Here is a 20,398-nt window from a genome sequence, read left to right as displayed (position 1 = left end):
AAAAAATACATAATTAATTATTCCCCACTCCGTTTTGGCCCAGTCTTCAAATGAATGATATGAATCGTCTGGTTCGCATGTCGAAGATCATAGAATATCGCTTCTGATAAAGCTTGATAATGAATGTCATCGTGAATGACGAGTTGTCTTGAATCTTCGCTTGAATATTTCCTTATGAATGCTGAAGGTCGATCTGGGTCGTACATTAAACAATTAATGACCCTTTGAATAGTGGATGACAATATCTATTTTTGTCCGCAAATACGCGCCATAAAATCGTGAACCAATAACTTTGTAACATAGAGACAATTTACGAATTTATAGATTTAGCCAAGCATAAAAGCGGAGCCCCCGTTTCTAGCCTCAGAAAGCAATATAGTGTATATGGAAATAATTATGCTTCTGGCATTAGTGGAATAATTATGCTTCTGGCATTAGTGTATGCAGTTTTTTGTGGGAGGCGCAGTGGCCTCATGGTTAGTGCGCTCGACTCCGGATCGAGTGGTCCGGGTTCGGGGCCTGGCCGGGGACATTGTGTTGTGTTCTTTGGCAAGACACTTTATTCTCACGGTGCCTCTCTCCACCCAGGTGTATAAATGGGTAGCGGCGTAATGCCTGCGATGGACTAGCATCCATCCTGGGGGTAGTATAAATACTTCTAGTCGCTTCATGCTACGGAAACCGGAGATAAGCGCCGGCCTGATGGGCCTTCCTAGGCTTGTAACAGATACTTTACCTTTACCTTTAGTATATGCAGTTTACAGTGATCAAACACCTCTGAGCTGACAGCAGTATTTAAAAAAGCCTTGCAAACAATAACCAACAATTTTAATCAACAACTAAACCTGAAAATATATGCACAGTTATCTCTATCACAACATTTTCCGTTTGACTGATTATCTTTTTATAATCTTTACACCCTCTCTCTTCAGTTTAGAACAACAGCAACAATTACTAATTGAAAAGTCAAGCTAAAGCGTATTAATTCGCTTACTCTACTGCAATTTCACAGTCAAACAAAGCAGCTCACGTTTGGACATCCACTTCACAAAAAAAGCCTATAAATCGAAAGGTATCAATTTAATGTGGACAGTCGCCACAGTAATGATAGCTAATCAGTGATTAATTCAGTTCCAAAATAAGTCAAAATAAGCAACCGTAGCCAGCCACAAAACCGCCTGACAAACAAGACAAACGATTGTTATAACTCAATAGCTGTTGGAGATTTTGCCTAAGACTCGAAAACGAAGAAAGTAACCCCAAACCCTCAATTTGGCTAACCCTACACCTAAAATCCAACTCTAGGCCTAGGGTTAGCCAAATTGAAGGTTTTGGGTTGCTTTCTTCGCTTTCGAGTCATAGGGTCTTAAGCCTGGTTTTCACCAGCGACGCAAGCACAAGGACAAGCATAAAAGCGATTATTTCACCGTGAAAACGGGGTTGATGCAACTAGTGAATCAGCACAAGCATAAGGATCAAAATTGTTCCTTTTCCTTGTGGTTGCGCCTATGCTTGCATTCGCTTGTGTCGTGTGAAAACGAAACGCACCATGTTAAAGCGCAAGGAAGTTTTGCTACGTCTGGCCAATTAAAGCACTCGTTCCAGATTCTCCACCTCTGAGCATTTAAACAGAGTGAAGGATGCCGTGGTTGTCATTTAATGCTTATGTCGACGTTCGTTTTCAGCATAGGCTACTTATTCTTGTGCTTGTGCGTGCGCTTGTGCTTGCGCTGCTAATGAAAACCAGGCTTTAGTGGTCTTAGGAGTCTTTGTTTTCAAGACACCTCGAAAATGGCAGATTCGAGCTTATCAAACCGCTTTTCAAAGTCTTATCTGACCAAAAAGAACCTAAAATGAAGCAAACATTGCCTTCAAGTGCATTCGTTGCAGCATGTACTGCGATCCAATATAAATTTATACGGCGTCGAGAGTTCGTTTACAATTTGTCCGACGAGGACGTATAAGACACATGGACCCCAGGTCCAGGGACCACCCCTGTGGACCTTGTCCATGGACCCCTTTATGGACCGGGTCTATGGACTACCCCTGTGGACCACCCCTCATATTGTAAATTCCGCACGTTTTACATGCAGAAAATATTAAGATGAAAGAGAGAAGTGATCTTCGCACTCATCTGGACAATTTAAGCAGGAGCCCATGATTTGGAGCGAACAACTTCCATACTAAGCCTATGTCATGGCATTTTTACAGACCGATCTATTTTTGTGGACTACCTTTTCCTCAAAAAAACAAAGATACTTCCGGTTCGGTGATGTTATGAAGTCAAGTTAGTTTCTTGCGATTGGTCATTCGGACTCCAGCGGGAGTCTCATTCGCGGGAAATTCAATCTAAAAATAAATCGGTCTGTGAAAACGCGGTGACAGGAATATAGGGCTGTTGTTCGCTCCAAGTTATGGGCTACTGATTTGAACAATTGTCTGTTATAGACACCTACACCACCTATTTGGTGGCTCCAAAGGGATTCATCTATAACCTGCACTTCAAATATACATTCATTTCATTCATCGAGTCCTTCACCGGAACAAATGACCCCAATAAATTGACCTCCTCTTCATAGCTTATTAGGTGGTAGAGCATTGCATCACACAGGTCATGGGTTCGAACCCTCTTGGAACCACCAACCTCGTTGCCAGGGTCTCTCTTGTAGAGTTTTGAAGCAAGCAACCGTGGACAATCTTCCTGTCGGTGTACGTTGGATCAGTGGCTTGATATGATCGGCTTTATTTCAAGTTGAGAAACTAAATATTTTAAGCAAGAGCCGATACAACGTAGATTTGATTTGATTTTAGTGGTGTACACCACTAAAATCAAATCAAATCTACGTTGTACTCTCTCTTGTAACCGGTTACAAGAGAGACTCTGGCAACGGGGTTGTGGAGGTCTGATCTGAATTTTCAGGTGTCTCTAAGAGACAATTGTTTCAATTGGCCAGATAAGTGTGAGGATCACTTCTTTCCTTCGTCTAAAGGTTTTTCTGCTTGTAACTTAATTACAGGATGAGAGGGAGTCCACAGGGGTAATCCATGAACCGCGTCCACGAAGAGTCCATGAACCGGGTCCACAGGGATGGTCCATGGAGCTGGCGTCCATTTTCTTTATACGTCCGTCTGACGAAATAGACAATGATAACAAGAAAAATCGCCAATGATGTCTTTATTACCTTACTTGCACACATTTAGTTACTCATTTTATCTACACTTTGCACTGGAATTTGCAAGTTTTGCTTATAGAATTTTGCAAATTAATTATGAAAATGTAGATGTAGATCCTGTAAGCTTGAATGGCGACGTGGTGTGTGATTGTGTGGTTGTTGAAATATGCCAGAATCTCGGTCAACACGGAATTGCAAACGTTTTCCAGCCTTCTTCGTTTTTTTTAGCGAGTTTTACAAAATATGTGAGGCAGCGCTGAAGATGATAGAATGCCGGCATTTTCATCCATGGCTGTGAAATTTGGCGTGTTTACTGGGGAGATATGGCCCCAGTTTCCCTGAAAATCTCGTCTTTGTAGATTTTATTACGCCTACATGATGGGCGTTCTACTTCAGGTCATTTGAAATCGCGGTCACGGCGCGGCTTTATCAAAGTTATTGAACCTAAATTTAACACTAAATACACCAGAAAGGATAAAGAAAAGGATTTTGGTTCATTGGATGGAATTTCAAGCCTTGAAATCGCTGAAAAGGTGAGAATATTTTCTTATAAACGTCCGTGGCCGAGTCACGTTTCGCCTCTCAAAATATTCGCTTGTTTTCGCTCCAAATTTACCTTAATTACATGTCCGGCGTATTATTTCATCGTCTGGGATGAATGTTTCGTCGAAAAATTGGGCAGCTTCTGCAAGTACCGAATCAGAAATTACGTAAAACGAAACAAACAAAAGACAGAAAACAAAACAACTCCAAGTAAAGACTTATCCCAAGTGACCAAAAACACATTGATTGCCGGTACCTGTAGAGAGACCCAAAAATTGGTAATTTGGGTGGTTTTTGGTCAACAGACGTTAATTATACGTAAAATGATCAGCTAAACTATAAAATACAGGGCCACTTATGCTTACATGTTAGAAAGAGCGGCTCGGCAGCTCGGCGGCTCGCCAGTCAAGACTGAAGAGAATGTATATTTGCTTCTGGATGGCTCATCTCTTACGAGTCATGTCAGATACAGTGGCTCGGCGGCTCACCAGTCAAGAAGAATGAGTGTATGCGGCTCGATGGCTCGTCACTTTCGGGTCATGTTAGATCACAGGCGCTCCAAGCTCAGTGTGAGCATGGCCGACAAAAATATAAGGATTTGTATGAGAATCCCGATAAAAAGTTTGAGAAGATAATTATGTCAAAAAAATCTCAAGCCTAACCTTATTGCAATCGTGGATACTTGTAGCTTCCTTCCTGTGTGGTTATTTTCCAGATCCGACGCGATTTGAGCCATTTCTCAATTTCAGGGTTGTCAACGGTAATTATAATAAAATCCCAAGGCTGGATACAAATTGTCAGGTGCCACCAATTTGAGTCAAATATTCCTGGATAAAATATTCCCACGGTCACAATTTCACATCAGAATCAATTGACAAAGATTGAACTTTCATCTCAACCCATCAACGCAATAGCAGTCCTGCGAGCACATCAGGCGGTGAACATTGCAACAAAACAGATTGCAAAGGCGGTGCTTTATCACCAAAGTGGCCACGGCTTTGACCGTTGATAATAAACTGACCCTTAGCCGGGTGACAGACCGTAGTTAGTCAACCGAAACTTTCTTTATTTCCCTGGGTCTCCTGGCATGACTGCATTGACTCAGTCGTCAAATCACAGTCACGCTTCCTTGGTGTTGACAAAGTTCAAACACATTCGCAAAGCTGGAAAGCATTGGAAGATGCAAAGTCAAAATGCCCAAGTAAACAAAGGGTTTGGATTGTTGAGAATGTTGCAGAGAATGATGCCGAGTTCACATGCAGTTGCTGAAGACTGACTCCCACCCTGTGAGCAGAATCTCTTTAAAACTCACCAGAGGGTGAGAAAGAGAGGCTCTGCAAAAATCGTCTCTAGTCTTTTAAGTTGCCGCATCCCAAGTTTCTGGGCTAGTCACTCCGGTCAAACCAGTTTAGGCAGCATGCACATCATATTTTTGACAAGGCAAAGGTCAAAGTGGAGCCTTCAGTACGAAAATCAATATGGCATCCAGGAGTGCAATTGAGACTTGGCTTGGGTTTGAGACTGTCTCCAAGCAACGGCTTGCGCATACTCAACCTAGACTTTACACAAATTCCGCAGGGTCCTTTTTTTCTTGTTTCTCTGTTGGAAGGGTGACAGACTCCAGGAAATTGCAGGTGTTTTCTTCTCACTGCACCAAGCTAAATTCACAAAGGAAATCTGGTAATACTGTTTATTTTATAGGTAATGCATGATTGAGGTGTTTGAACATGTTTCATTGTAGCTGTATTTTTAAAATGACATTCGGATTTAATACTTTTCACACTTTTCCGATTGTTTTGTTGATCTTGAGGAGAGAGGAACGGGTAGGCAAATATCTCATCTCCCTATTTTTAAACTCATTTTTCTCTCTCCTCCCTACTTTTGTTGGCTGTTTCTCTCTCCTCCCTGATTTTTCACCTTTCTCCCTGATCAGTACTTTGACGGGTTTATGTGAAGTAACATTACAATTGCAGTCTAAATTCCTTTGGATGTTTTGACTTTATCAAAGAACTTTGCTCTTTGAAGACCTTGAATACCTACAGAGAACTAAATTTAACATGTAGTACCAGCTTACTTTTTGATGATGTACCCTACTTTTGTGGCATTGCCAAATTAGCAGCCTCTCTTATCTTTATTGTATTGATTTGATGTATTGTCTTGCTCAGTGTCTTACTCAGGTGTGTTCTTGTACAGTGTATTTGGCATTCCCTGCCTTGATTAGCTTTTTTTAGTTATTTGCTGGTAAGCCATCCACTAACTATCATAATTGTTTAGCTAAATACAATAATTATTGTTGTTGTTGTCGGTGTTCAATGGGCATTTCAGTTTATGGCTCTTCATTTCTGAAAACCTAGTACACATGCCATTCACAAAAGACAGAAAACATTTTGTTCTCACCATGGCCTTGCCATTGGCCCTGACCTTTGAATGGACGCAGAAGACATAAAAGGAACATGGAAGGCACGCAGACCCTCCAAAGACCTCAGTCTCCAAAATGCCATGTTTTGACAAACACTTGAGGTGTCACGATTTTCCGATGTGACCTCAGAATCTCACGTACGGTCAAACAGAATATCTTGAAGTGGCCAAACAATGAAGCAAGAAATTAGTAAAGCGTGAAGCGTTGACCATTCAAAATACTTCAAACAGTGGAGCTTACAGGTTTAAAAAAGTATTGGATACCCAAGGTCTACCCTGTGTTCTCTCAATATAATTGTTTAGCCGGTGCAGCGGGAAACTTCCCTGCTAGCAAAAGTCTCTTTTCTTTTGTGTTCGCGGGCTGACAAGTACATGTACAGGCAAAAGAGACCTCTGTCATGCGTCGAAACTCACTGAGTTGAGCTTGGACAGTGATTACTTAATGACCAAATCCTCATGTGATACTTCATGTGGTGTGGGATCACTTACTGCAGAATTGCTGTAATAAAGGGTGTGTGAGACAACGCGGGCTCAAGTCACAGACAGCAAACACATCATGGGGCATGCGGCGGTTTGAAGATTGTTGTCCAAGCTTGTGGACGGCGGTTGGATTAAAGTGAGTTTCAATCCATGGATATCGTAAAAATCTAGCAATGATCTGCCTCGGCTTTCCTTCAGAGGAGTTGCGCTTTTCAATTTCGATGGACCCTCTGGAATTCAAAGCTATCGGCATTCTTCTTTTGAGGAAAAATTACAAGTTTTTCACAATTTAAACGGTACGATTATCGGCCCGACAAAACCGGCCGACAAATCGTACCTTGTAAACCGGCCTTAATGTTTCCTGTACAGTGTACCACTTTCCAAGCCTTGCGAACCCTCAGTCAACTACATCAGTGGTTACTGTTACCAAGGATACGAAATTCAAGGTCAAGTCATTCATGCGTGAAGTTCAATTCAAACTTGAAAGTCAAATGTGAAATTCAGAATTTTCCACTTCAATGTCAAATTCAAAACTTCGATGTCAAATTCAGAACTTCGATGTCAAATTAAAAACTTCAATGTTGGATACAAAACTTCGATGTCGAATATGAAAATCAAGACTCAAATTTGAAACTTGGATGTCAAATTCCCTTGTCGAATTTTGGCGGAGATATAGCTAACAGGGAAGTGGGGAACAGATCTGTGCAGTTTCTTATATTAACATCTATTCAGATCTATTAAATTTTGGTAAGGCTCCCAAATACATCTTGTTTATCCCCCAAAATTTTGCATAATCATTGTTTTCAATTTCTCTTGGGACACAATGCCTATGCAAATTTTTGAGGGGTAAAGAGGTGTATTATATGGGATTTACGAAAGTAGAGAATGTCACGTTTTTAACACATTCTCACTTCTCCCTTTTCGTGCTAGTTCTTTGGTCTCCCTATTTTTTGGCTGTTTCTCCCTTCTCCCTAAATGGAACCTCTACCCTCAATTTTTTACGTATTCTAATTAATTTTTTTTAGCAGGTTGAACAAATGTAATTGAAAACAATGATAACAACAAGAATTTCTACTTTTGAAAGTTGCCACAGACCAACTTGTGGTCTTTTTCGTTCTTGTTGAGTGCTTATCAACTACAATTTGGGCATTTTTTTGTGTGGCATGGGCCTTTTGTGCTTCGTTTTCATTGCCCCTGGCTCTGGTTGACTTCCCTGCTTGCTAAAAAAAAAATCAATGCCGGGAGAAGAATTTGGCTGGTCCTCCCTGAGTTCTTCCATTTCCTTCATTCACTGTCAACTACAAGGGAATCCGCAAAACTTGACAAAAACTTGGGATCTAAAATGAAACTGCACACCTCATGTTATGTACGCATGGCCATGGGTGTGTAGAAAAATACACCATAGTCGCTTTAATAATAGGATTTGGATTGGACTAGCACGCACGCTATGCTATAAGAAAAGTTGATATGCGGAAGTACTGCTGCCTCAAATTACAACTCTCTTTAGCTACATTTCATAAACATTTCGCTGATGATGTTGACAATAGTATTACTTTCATTATGAGATGGAAACAATTAAATTATACCAAAATGCCTTTCCTTTTTCCATTAAAAATGACAACCAAGTATTTCTCCATTTGTCTTTGCTGAAAACCAGACAAGTTCCTGAAAAAAAAGGAAAGTTACCTTAGAATTTTTAGCTGACAGATTTTTTGCCCTAATCTCCGTTACAAATATGCCTCGATATTCAACAACACAAGAAGTGTTACTATGAAGCTTAAGTTGACCTATTCTCGAAACAAAGCCGTTATAAGAATCAACTTGTCACTGGATGAATGAGGTTGATATAGATCAAACATAATTATGTTAAAGAAGGCGGCTAAACAATGAAGTATTATCCTCCAGCAGGATGATGGACAAAAGTGTTTGGACGTTTTCCATTGCCTTCTTTCAAGACCTACTGAAAATTTTGAAATTTTCTGATCAGGCCCCCAAAAATAACATTACTGTTGCCGAAATTCCCGAAAATGTTCAGTGAACCTTAGTACCCATACAAAACCATGCGATGTGACGTCACTCTATTGTTACACTCACTCAGACACAATGGATAGCACAGTGGTCATGCCTAGAAGACGTGTCCACAAAGACTAAGGTTATAAATAAATGGAACAAATGTTAAGAATCCAAGCTGATGAGCTGCAGATTGGTTGCTAAAGTACAATGGCAGCACAACTTCCTCACAGACCAGTCACGATCTACTACCAAGAGAAAGAATATATCAGCAGTCTTGATTTTAGGCCTGATTCAAACATGGCACTTCCATGTGTCAACTCAATTGCATTGAGTAGGACTTAAATTTGACGTAAGTTCAACAGCTAATTCAGATGTCACACTTCTGCAGTGCGACGTTTAAATCTAAGTCATAGATCAAAAAAGTGTTGCTATTGAAGACAATAATTTAATAATATTTATTTATGCACCAGCTGTTCAACAACTAAGGCATAAAAACTACCGGTAGTATCGTTTTCTTGTTTTTCAAGTGTCAAGCAATTTTAAACTTTTTCAGACATTTTCCGAGTCTTTCGTGTTTAGGTAAAAAAAAGGAGTTCACTTTTTGTCAAGTCTAGCCGCAAGCTAGCAGATCCAAGAGGAGTTTAAAGACCTCAAAATATTCATTAGTAAAATGAGTAAAAAGATGGAAGAAATAAATGAAGTTAAGAAATTAATGACATACTGAGAAAACTGCAAGCAAATTTCCGAAATACTTAGCATGTAATTAAATTTACAGTAAACACACCTCACATTCGGAGCACTGAAACAGACGTCTTTATCTCCTTTCAGTTGCGAATGGCAACCTAAATGGTAATTACTGAATGGAGACATAAAATAAGGGAGTGATGCAAATACAAATGGCAACAACTGACAAACGGGTAATGGCAGGAAAAAAAAGGAATAGTGACGTCGGAATCTCAAGTCGAACGTAATTTGGTCCAACTTACAGTTCCGAATCACATTGTCAGGCCATAATGTTACAAGCATGTGACTGTCCCTGCAGCACTGAGAGAGAAAAATTGTATGATGCCTTATGAGAGATCAGTCATCAGTCCAGGGGACCATTGTATTCTGGCACTGAAAAAGTGATTTGTCATGTTTTTTCAAAAGTCATTTTTTAGGAACTTTTGTTTATATTAATTTTACTTTGTGAAGTATGGCAAAGAAGTGCTTGAACTTTCCTTTATGGTTTGCCTTGAAATTAGCAAAATTGGTTAAAAGTTGATATGCATTTTAAATTAAATCTGCAATTCTACTGGGCCAATTAAAAAGATTGTACCCATGCTAATCTCTCGCTTATGACTGTATGAAAATCATTTGAATGATGTGTATGAAAATCACGTCTCATCCAGACAATTAGTTCAGACATATACTGTATCTCATATCTTTCCTCTCTTTAGCATCCTGTGAAAAAGATGCTCTTGGGTTAGAGAAAGGATTTATTCTTGATGGACAGATAAAATCTTCATCTGATCTCAGTTCCAACACACCAGCCAAAAATGGGAGATTAAACTACACAGCAGGATCATCATGGTGTGCATCAACAAGCGACAGTTTTCCGTATCTAGAGATCGATCTACAGTCACTTCATATCATCTGTGCTGTTTCAACTCAGGGGAATTCCAAAGCAGATCAGTGGGTAAAGACATACAATCTACAGTCATCCACGGATGGAACAACTTGGACAAATTATACAGCACAAGGGCAAGTTGGATTTAAGGTAGATTTGACACACACTGTGTCTATGCTTGAATAGGATTGGTGAACCATGCAGTTTAACCGTAGGATTGTTCTCAGATTTCTTTGAGTTGACAGCAAGGTAATAAATGATTGAGATCTGCCCGCATCACTGTGATCATTATTATTTTGCCAACATTGAGAATACTTTGCTTCATTTCCTGTGAATTGATCATTGCAGTTTTTTTTGTCATAGTAATAATTATTGTGAAATGCTCCAAATAAGGGTTAATTTATATGATTAAAATCTAAAGTGATTGGTTATAACGATAACTGCTGATTATAGAGTTTCAGTGGAAACTTCAACCGGAACACCATTGTAAAACACGTTTTGTACCATGGAATGGTTGGTAGATATGTGCGTTTTGTTGCTGGAAGTAAACATGGGCAAGCTTGTTTAAGAACAGAGATCTTTGGAGCACCAAGGCGTGATATTAAAGGTACAGTACAACCTTAGGTTTGACAAAGTGCCGAGGTGCGGAGAAATGACAACACAATGTAGTCTTGAGGAGTGTATGTTTTATCAAGGTTCTTTTCTATGCGGTGTTAACATTTTTTGTTAGTTGTGGACCAATTAAAGAATATTAATGTTTGTAAGTTCATTAAGATTTGACTGGAGAACTGTATCAGTCTGTCACAGTGAACATGAAGGAAGGATTGTTTGAAGCTTGGTCATGGAAGCCTAGCATTTTTTTTAATGGTCTGTGTTTTTAACACCTTTTTATTACTAAGGCTTCTCCACATTCTGCCATGGCCACTGTATCTTTTTATTCTACATTGTATACTTCAGTTCTATTTTATTTTCTTTAGAGCCTCAATTTGTATAGATGCTGACAGTAACCTTTGTTTCTTTAATAAATTACTGTTGTAGATGAACTTGTTTCTCTTTATTTGTTCAAGGAAATGTTGCTCTTTTCAAGCCCACTGATCAAAGTAGCACATTCAGGACATCGTTCTCCAGCTATGCTGTGGATGGTGGAAACGCAACTAATGTTCAGGTCTGTGCCCACACTGAAAACCCACATACCAACTCATTTTGGAGAGTGGACCTGGGGCGAGTGGAGCATGTAGCTGAAGTGCGTATACTCAACAGAGGTGATTGCTGTGCAGCAAGATTAGACGGAGCTGAGATAAGAGTGGGTCTGTGGTACATGATTTTACTGTGACATTTTACAATCAACAGCAACATTTACTCTTCAGATTTTAATGCATGAGTTATAATGCAGGAATGTGAGGAGATCCTCTTTGCTGGAATTCAACTCTAGTAAAAGTTGACCATTTCCTCAATACCTGTACGAACAGCAGAACGCTCTTCCAGCACTGCGCAACTTCATATTTTAGGTTGCACAGTGCTTATGCGTCCTTTATGCGACGTTCATGCGTTGACCAAGCTTCAGAAGCAGAATATCGAGCGCTGTAGAAAGGTTGCAATGCTTAACAACGAAAAAGCAATGGTAAAGCAGTGCTGTATGTCGTTGCTTAACAGCTGCGACTAAAAACCATTTTTGAGGAAAAGTTTGGAATGTTTAAGAGCGACAAAGCAATGCTCATGCACGCAGCGCTGTACATCATTGCTCAAACGCTTGAGCTAAAATATAATTGTATGTAAAAGTTTGCAGTGTTTAACAACGTGAAAGCAATGCTATTAAAATAAGCAGCTTTGTCAGTGCATCTTAAATTGCCTTAACGTCAGGGCTATACATGTAACTGAAAGATGTCTATAATCAACGGCTGTCAGTACGTAAGGTATATCCAGTCTTTAAGGTTTATAAAAATTCAAGTGAAGTCAGAAATACATTCTCATTAAAATGTTGTATTCTGTAGTAAATTGTGATTTTAAATCTCGTACTATATGGCCGGAGCTTATATATAAGCCCAACATGATCGATCCAAAAAGATTTTAATGTCAAGGGAAATAGACGCCAGCAAAGTACACCACAATTATCTCGCATTTTCGGTCCAAATGGAGCGATAGTTTTAGCCACCCCCTTCAGCGACCCGCAATAAGACTCACAAATTGACTCACTATTGATCACCATTTTGCCCATTGACCAATCGCAGGTCGCTAAGCGATCTTCAATGGTTTGGATAAAGAGAGTTCTGAACAATGCATCACTCGATGGATCTGGAAGCAAATGTTTGCAGATTTTGGTGGCCCTTAAATCCTTCTCAGTGTACAAGCGGCTCGAATAAAGAAGACAAATGGGTAGCGGAGGAATTGTCCGTGATTTGCATGGGATTTCGAGGCAATCGAAGCCTTGGGGACGAATTTATGGCCTTTTTCCTTCGATGATTTTGTTCAGCAGCTTTGTCTCGGTGCCAAACCTTGGGAAAGAAGAGGAACCAAAAACCACCTAAATCACTCTAAATCGACTCAAAAACCGTACCAGAATCAAATAAATATAAGACTGAAGCAAGGTAACATGTTTTTAATTTTAAGTCGTCAATAATTTTCAGAACTTTGAGGAAAATCGTTTTACCCATACAAATCCTTGTATTTCTACTCTCGCACGATAATATAGTACTGTACAGTACGGATACTCATATATCAAGCTTGGGCTACCTACGGTGTACATGTATAGAGGCACACGAAATGATGAGAGAACTGCAATATATTAAATTATATAATAACCCAAGTTATTCACGGATTTTGATTGGTTCTTGCCTATGATCTATTAGAGGACAGACGCACGATTGACGTCACCATCAGCTTTTATGTGAATAAAGTTTAATTCTTTATTATATAAAACAAATAGATTCCATGTTGCCGTGGGTCTGTTCAGTAATAGATCACAGAAGACGTCAAAATGTGGTAAGAACATCAGTGACACACTCGGGTATCGCCTCGTGTGCCACTTTTTTGTTCTTACCACATTTTGACGTCATCTGTGATCTATTACTGAACAGACCCACGGCAACATGGAATCTATTTGTTAATCAGATAGCTGTGTGAACAATATCATCTTTCGTGACGGTTTTAAAGAATCCTGCTCGCATCATGATCAGTTAATGTAACAACGCTGCAGTGAAGAAACTTTCTGGGTAGAATATTTTTGTGCATTATACAGCTCATTTTGTCTTTCTGGAGATTCAAGTTGTCTTTGCATAATATGTAGTCCTAATAGTACATGATATTGTTTTGGTATGATAATCATAAATCATTATAGTGCCATGGTAGATGTCTTGGGTAAATACATGTAGCTCCCCTGAGAAGGCATTTGGTTACTAGTTAAATACTAAAACCTGAAACATTGAAGAAAATAAAAGGGAATCGAGTTGAGAAACAAAAACGTTTGTAAACAGTGTATGACCTGTATTCACTCACTGTTGGCATAGCCTTCATTGAATTTAGCTGGTTTTTTATAGATGGTGACTAGTAACTGGAGCAGAAGTGTCTGAGTGTTTTGCTAATTTGATCATTCTTAACTTTTTCATTACAAGGAGATTCAACTGCTATGGGAGGAGCAACCAATCACCTTTGTGCTACTGTCACTCGTATTCCAAAGAAACAAGAAAAAGAATTTTTCTGCAAACCTATAGCCTCTGGGAGATATGTTTCCATCCGAATTGCTGGCCAATATGTGGTAATTTGTGAGGTTGAAGTTTATTCTACTTACACACACAGTAAGTTTTCCTTTTAAAATTGTTCCATTTAATATTAAATTTTGTTTGCATTTACCAGTATTATGATTGTTTTTGAATTCGTTCAATCGATTTGTTGTTTTTTATGAAGCTCTTATAGTTTTTTTCAGTTTACGACGTTATTGTGGAAATAAATACCCAGTCTGTTGCAAATTTACAGACTGTGTTTATTCTGGTACTCCTTTTTAAAATAGTCTATGCAACTGCATGTACTGTTTATTGTAAGCTTTGATGAAATGGCTGCAACACATGCTTTACATGGGTAGTCGAGATGTTTGTGTAAGGTGGGTTTTTAATAATAAAATGAGACTGGATGATAGCATGTTTGTCTCAGATTCTACTTATCATTTTTCCACATCATTTACATGCATTTTCACACAATCCCATGCAAACTACAGAATGTACTGGACCATAAGTACATGTAGAAACTTAATTCAAAGCTCTGCGTTGCTTATAATGGCATTAATTTTAAGACTGTAGTTTGGAGTATTTCTCTTTTGTCTCATGTTTTGGGCATTTTCTTTTAGATTTGGCCCTCAATCAACCAGCTGAGCAGGTTTCCACAGCTTGGGGTGGAGTAGCATCAAGAGTTGTGGATGGAGACACCAGAACAAATTGGGCCAGTAAGACCTGTATGCAGACTGATTGGGCAAAGGATGCTTGGTGGAGAGTGGACTTGGGAGCATCTGTTCCTGTTGCTGAAGTTGTTATTGTTAACAGATACTGTACACCTAGTGAGAGGTGTGCAGCATATATGGATTCATTTCAAATTAAGATAGGTAAGGCAAACATTCAATCAACAAGAGTGTTCCTAATCAATGCAAGACCCCCCCAAGTTTTTCATTTTTTCATTTTTTTATTTTTATTTTTCTACGGTAACCGAAAGGTGAGGTTTCACCTAGATATTTTCTGGTCGATTTACACCACAGTTAAGAGAGGATGTGGCATGGCTATTGCATTTGCTTTTATTTAGAGCAGATGCCATCAAAGAAATCTGCATATTCTTGCGGATCGATTGATGACAGCAATAATTAATATGTGTATTTGCTGCATCTACAAGCTGTGATTGTAGGCACATCTGATTAAAATAAAGTCCCTTAAATAAAGGAATTTTTGGTTTTTCTTTTTCCAGCAAACGTCACAATTTCTAAAAATTGTTTGATATGTGGTCAATACTGATGAATACAGATAAAATGATCAGCAGAAATTCTATCCAGAAATTTACATGTGCTTGAGAAATCTGTTGTCTTAACGGTGACACCACTCTTTGAGCGGCCAGCCTTGAAAGATATGCAAAAGCCATTTCGATCTCATCGACTGAAAGATGGGAGAAAATATGTCAATGAACTGCAGAAGTAATTTTAAGCCGTTCGGGCTATGTACGTGGCTCTCCATCTGTTACAAACGTGTTAAGCAGTTCGCATCGAATAACGTATTTCATGTGAGTTATCGCTCTTGCTTGCGTGACGGAAGCATGCAGCTTAGTTTATTTACGTTTTAACTCGCTAAATTGGCAGAGGCTTGAACTCGTCCATTGTATGGTCGTTGAAGCATTAAATTATTTAAATTAAACTTACTAATTCAGAGAAATGAATATTTCTGAATTTCAAGCTCAACTGCTAAATGATCTGCCACTTAATATTTTGGATCAGGAATGAACGTAATTAACGCACAACAAGGAGTTGCTTAACAAACTTCGGGAATACAGTTATGGCTCTTTGGTGGCATAATATGTGAGTCATTGATAAAGTTTACTTTAAGGTAATTATTTTAAGTGCTTTTGATTCTAAATGTATCTCCTGTCGGACTACACCAGTTGGTGGTGACTTAACCTTTTGATACCGAAACCAGCCTAAACCGGCCAGACTTTAGTATTTTACTCTGTCTAATGCCAGAGTATTTTACTCTGTCTAACGCCAGACGATTTTACTTGTCAGTGGGAAACCCCCAGGAGTCGATGGGTTAAAGTTACGCATAATCCACAAAGTTTTTAAAAAGAAAAGTCCGTTTTGCGCCTTTGAGAGAACTGTTTGTCGTGAAAGCGAAAAACTTGCAAATTATTAAATATAAAGATTTATTATATAGATACTGACAAAATACCAGGATTTCTCCTTTTACTAAAAAGTCATGTCTTCACCACTCGCAGTGAACATATAATTTTTATGTTTCATATGTGAGAATAAAGGCATTGTCATGGTAACGAGCACAATTAGCCAGTAAAATGTGAGCTTCCTCTTCATTGTAAGATACTTTTGTGCTTTAATATAATTCTTCTCTACTACATTAACATTTTCATTGCAAATTTTACCTGCATGTTTTAGCGGTTGGTGACCACTTTGTTGTCATTTCGAAAATGAGTAAAACAAGTTGTCTTGCATCTAGGTATTTCATCGGTTAGGAGAACTAAGTATCTCTCACGAGTGAGCTTTGCTTTGCCACGAAAGTGCTTACTTTCGCTAATGAGATATATTAAGTAAAATACACGTGTATGAACACATTTGGTTACGTACTTGAAACGTTCAAACTTCTGAGAATCGTAGGAAGAGACCTGTTTTTCAACCAGCTCTGTATCATGGTGTCATGCAAGGTGACAATGCGGAAATTCAAAATACTGTATTTGAAAACGAAAGACCTTACAGAACTGGAAAAAAGGTTTATTTCTACCGGTAGCTCATCTTCAACCCTCGTTTAGATAAAAATTCAGAAGACCTCGTGATTTTCATTTTGTATTTTGATGATGTCTCTGTGGAAACCATCTGGACGCCAATTTTTATTTTGCTCAAATTACGATGTCAAAGATGTATGCTTCCCCGATCAAGTCAAGATCACTACGATGAAAACTCTGTTGAGATTTATTGATTACATGTAAATAACAACAGCTAATTGTTTGTGCGCAACGTTACTGCGCAGGTAACGCGACTGTAATATGTCACGCATTACTTCGAGCATTAGTGAAGTTGAGGTTTTAAAACCTTTGCAGAAACCGTGGACGATAAGTCTTGCACAGCGTTGGATAAGAGAAGATCGTGATCAGTCAAAATTGGTTCAAAATATTTAGGAAAGTCAAGTAGACTACTGCACAACTGATGTTCGCGTTGTTTTTATCAGTCGTGCACTAGTCTACTTGACTTTCATAAATATTGTTCAAGCATGAGTTAAAATAACATGGCGACAAAAACGCCAGGCAAAAAATTCCAGGCCGGCAAAAGAATGGCACATTTATTTCCGAATCTTCATGAAACGTTAAAGAGAAGTGAGCGGAAGGATGGAAAAGCTCTTTAAAAGGTAGCTGCTAATCGAGTAGTGGCTGAAAGTTTGGAAAACTCGAGGACCAACCGTTGCGTACATTTAATGGGGCTGTTTCTTTTTTTAATGTTTTTATTACCCTTAGAACTTAAGTTCAAAATGAATGTATGTTTTTGAAGTTCTTATCCTTTACTTTCGTGAAAATAGAGCAGTATTTTCGTCCTCGTCGGCTTGAATAGTGCGGACCTTCGTGGAAAAAACCAGCGATTAAATTTCACAAAAACCACACTCCAGAAGACGAGCATGACGGCAATGGGGAAATATTATACAAAACACTAACCAAATGAAGATGACGACTGCTTAAAACTTCGTTGCTATGCTCGAGAAAGCTTTGTTTTGGCGGCAGGTTAGTTTTTGGCAGGTTGCAGGTTGCAGGTTGCCGGTTGAATTTAAATTTACTGTGACTGTTACATGAATAGCTAACCTTAGGCCTAATTAGGCCTAAAGAAACGTTTTTAGGCCTAAGGAGGCCTAAAGAAACGTTTTTAGGCCTAATTAGGCCTAAGGTTAGCTATTCATGTAACAGTCACAGTAAATTTCAACCTGCAACCTGCAAAACTAACCTGCCGTTGTTTTGGGGTAAAAACCTTTCATCCCTTCAACGATCGATCCTCTCTTGGGTTCCAGTCCTTCCCCGACAGGTCACGCAAAAACGTGACAAACGAAGTTTTGGTAACTACTTGGTGTAGGCACTCATATAGTGGTCCGGTGTAGTCACTCATATAGTGGTCCCAGGCGGCGTACTTAACTATGTTTAATCATCCCTAGCCGTACCTAAGCATCCTTAGCCGTACTTAAGCATCCTTAAGCGTACTTAAGCATCCCTCTTCATCCCTAGTCGTACTTGAGCATCATTAATCATCCCTAGCCGTACCTAGGCGTCCCTAACCGTACTTAAGCATCCTTTATCATCCCTAGCCGTACTTAAGCATCCGTAAGCGTACTTCAGCATCCTTCTTCATCCCTAACCGTACTTAAGCATCCTTTATCATCCCTAGCCGTACTTAAGCATCCTTTATCATCCCTAGCCGTACTTACGCATCCGTAAGCGTACTTAAGCATCCTTCTTCATCCCTAACCGTACTTAAGCATCCTTTATCATCCCTAGCCGTACTTAAGCATCCTTTATCATCCCTAGCCGTACTTACGCATCCGTAAGCGTACTTAAGCATCCTTCTTCATCCCTAACCGTACTTAAGCATCCTTTATCATCCCTAGCCGTACTTAAGCATCCCTAACCGTACTTAAGCATCCTTAATCATCCCTAGCCGTACTTAAGCATCCCTAAGCGTACTTAAGCATACCTCCTCATCCCTAGCCGTACTTAAGCATCCTTAATCATCCCTAGCCGTACCTAGGCATCCCTAACCATACTTAAGCATCCTTACTCATCCCTAGCCGTACTTAAGCATCCCTAAGCGTACTTAAGCATCCTTCTTCATCCCTAACCGTACTTAAGAATCCTTTATCATCCCTAGCCGTACTTAAGCATCCTTTATCATCCCTAGCCGTACTTACGCATCCGTAAGCGTACTTAAGCATCCTTCTTCATCCCTAACCGTACTTAAGCATCCTTTATCATCCCTAGCCGTACCTAAGCATCCGTAACCGTACTTAAGCATCCTTTATCATCCCTAGTTGTGCTTAAGCATCCCTAACCGTACTTAAGCATCCTTAATCATCCCTAGCCGTACTTAAGCATCCGTAACCGTACTTAAGCATCCTTAATCATCCCTAGCCGTACTTAAGCATCCGTAACCGTACTTAAGCATCCTTTATCATCCCTAGCCGTACCTAAGCATCCGTAACCGTACTTAAGCAACCTTTATCATCCCTAGTTGTGCTTAAGCATCCCTAACCGTACTTAAGCATCCTTCTTCATCCTTAGCCGTACTTAAGCATCCTTTATCATCCCTAGCCGTACTTAAGCATACCTAAGCGTACTTAAGCATCCTTTTTCATCCCTAACCGTACTTAAGAATCCTTTATCATCCCTAGCCGTACTTAAGCATCCTTTATCATCCCTAGCCGTACTTACGCATCCGTAAGCGTACTTAAGCATCCTTCTTCATCCCTAACCGTACTTAAGCATCCTTTATCATCCCTAGCCGTACTTAAGCATCCCTAACCGTACTTAAGCATCCTTAATCATCCCTAGCCGTACTTAAGCATCCCTAAGCGTACTTAAGCATACCTCCTCATCCCTAGCCGTACTTGAGCATCCTTAATCATCCCTAGCCGTACCTAGGCATCCCTAACCATACTTAAGCATCCTTACTCATCCCTAGCCGTACTTAAGCATCCCTAAGCGTACTTAAGCATCCTTCTTCATCCCTAACCGTACTTAAGAATCCTTTATCATCCCTAGCCGTACCTAAGCATCCGTAACCGTACTTAAGCATCCTTTATCATCCCTAGTTGTGCTTAAGCATCCCTAACCGTACTTAAGCATCCTTAATCATCCCTCGCCGTACTTAAGCATCCGTAACCGTACTTAAGCATCCTTAATCATCCCTAGTTGTGCTTAAGCATCCCTAACCGTACTTAAGCATCCTTTATCATCCCTAGCCGTACTTAAGCATCCGTAACCGTACTTAAGCATACCTAAGCGTACTTAAGCATCCTTCTTCATCCTTAGCCGTACTTAAGCATCCTTTATCATCCCTAGCCGTACTTAAGCATACCTAAGCGTACTTAAGCATCCTTTTTCATCCCTAACCGTACTTAAGAATCCTTTATCATCCCTAGCCGTACTTAAGCATCCTTTATCATCCCTAGCCGTACTTACGCATCCGTAAGCGTACTTAAGCATCCTTCTTCATCCCTAACCGTACTTAAGCATCTTTTATCATCCCTAGCCGTACTTAAGCATCCCTAACCGTACTTAAGCATCCTTAATTATCCCTAGTTGTGCTTAAGCATCCCTAACCGTACTTAAGCATCCTTAATCATCCCTAGCCGTATTTAAGCATCCCTAACCGTACTTAAGCATCCTTAATCATCCCTAGCCGTACTTAAGCATCCCTAAGCGTACTTAAGCATCCTTC

General features: G+C 39.6%; 2 protein-coding genes across 3 annotated transcripts in view; one reads left to right on the top strand and one right to left on the bottom strand.

Moving 5' to 3' along the window:
* The window catches only part of LOC138022879 (receptor-type tyrosine-protein phosphatase delta-like), a 282,480-nt gene that overhangs the window by 86,430 nt on the left and 175,652 nt on the right, over positions 1-20,398 (bottom strand). The window lies entirely within an intron of this gene.
* The window catches only part of LOC138022883 (uncharacterized), a 62,611-nt gene that overhangs the window by 3,840 nt on the left and 38,373 nt on the right, over positions 1-20,398 (top strand). For both annotated transcript variants that reach the window (XM_068869885.1, XM_068869886.1), the window contains exons 2-6: positions 10,067-10,386; positions 10,690-10,843; positions 11,304-11,543; positions 13,845-14,027; positions 14,573-14,824. In XM_068869885.1, coding sequence (XP_068725986.1) covers positions 10,067-10,386; positions 10,690-10,843; positions 11,304-11,543; positions 13,845-14,027; positions 14,573-14,824 — 1,149 coding nt within the window. The remainder of the gene's footprint in view (positions 1-10,066; positions 10,387-10,689; positions 10,844-11,303; positions 11,544-13,844; positions 14,028-14,572; positions 14,825-20,398) is intronic.

Source organism: Montipora capricornis, chromosome 11 (genome assembly GCF_036669925.1).
Source record: "Montipora capricornis isolate CH-2021 chromosome 11, ASM3666992v2, whole genome shotgun sequence".
Taxonomy (NCBI): Eukaryota; Metazoa; Cnidaria; class Anthozoa; order Scleractinia; family Acroporidae; genus Montipora; species Montipora capricornis.
The sequence above is the reverse complement of the archived record's forward strand: the minus strand, read 5'-3'. Positions and strand labels throughout refer to the sequence as shown.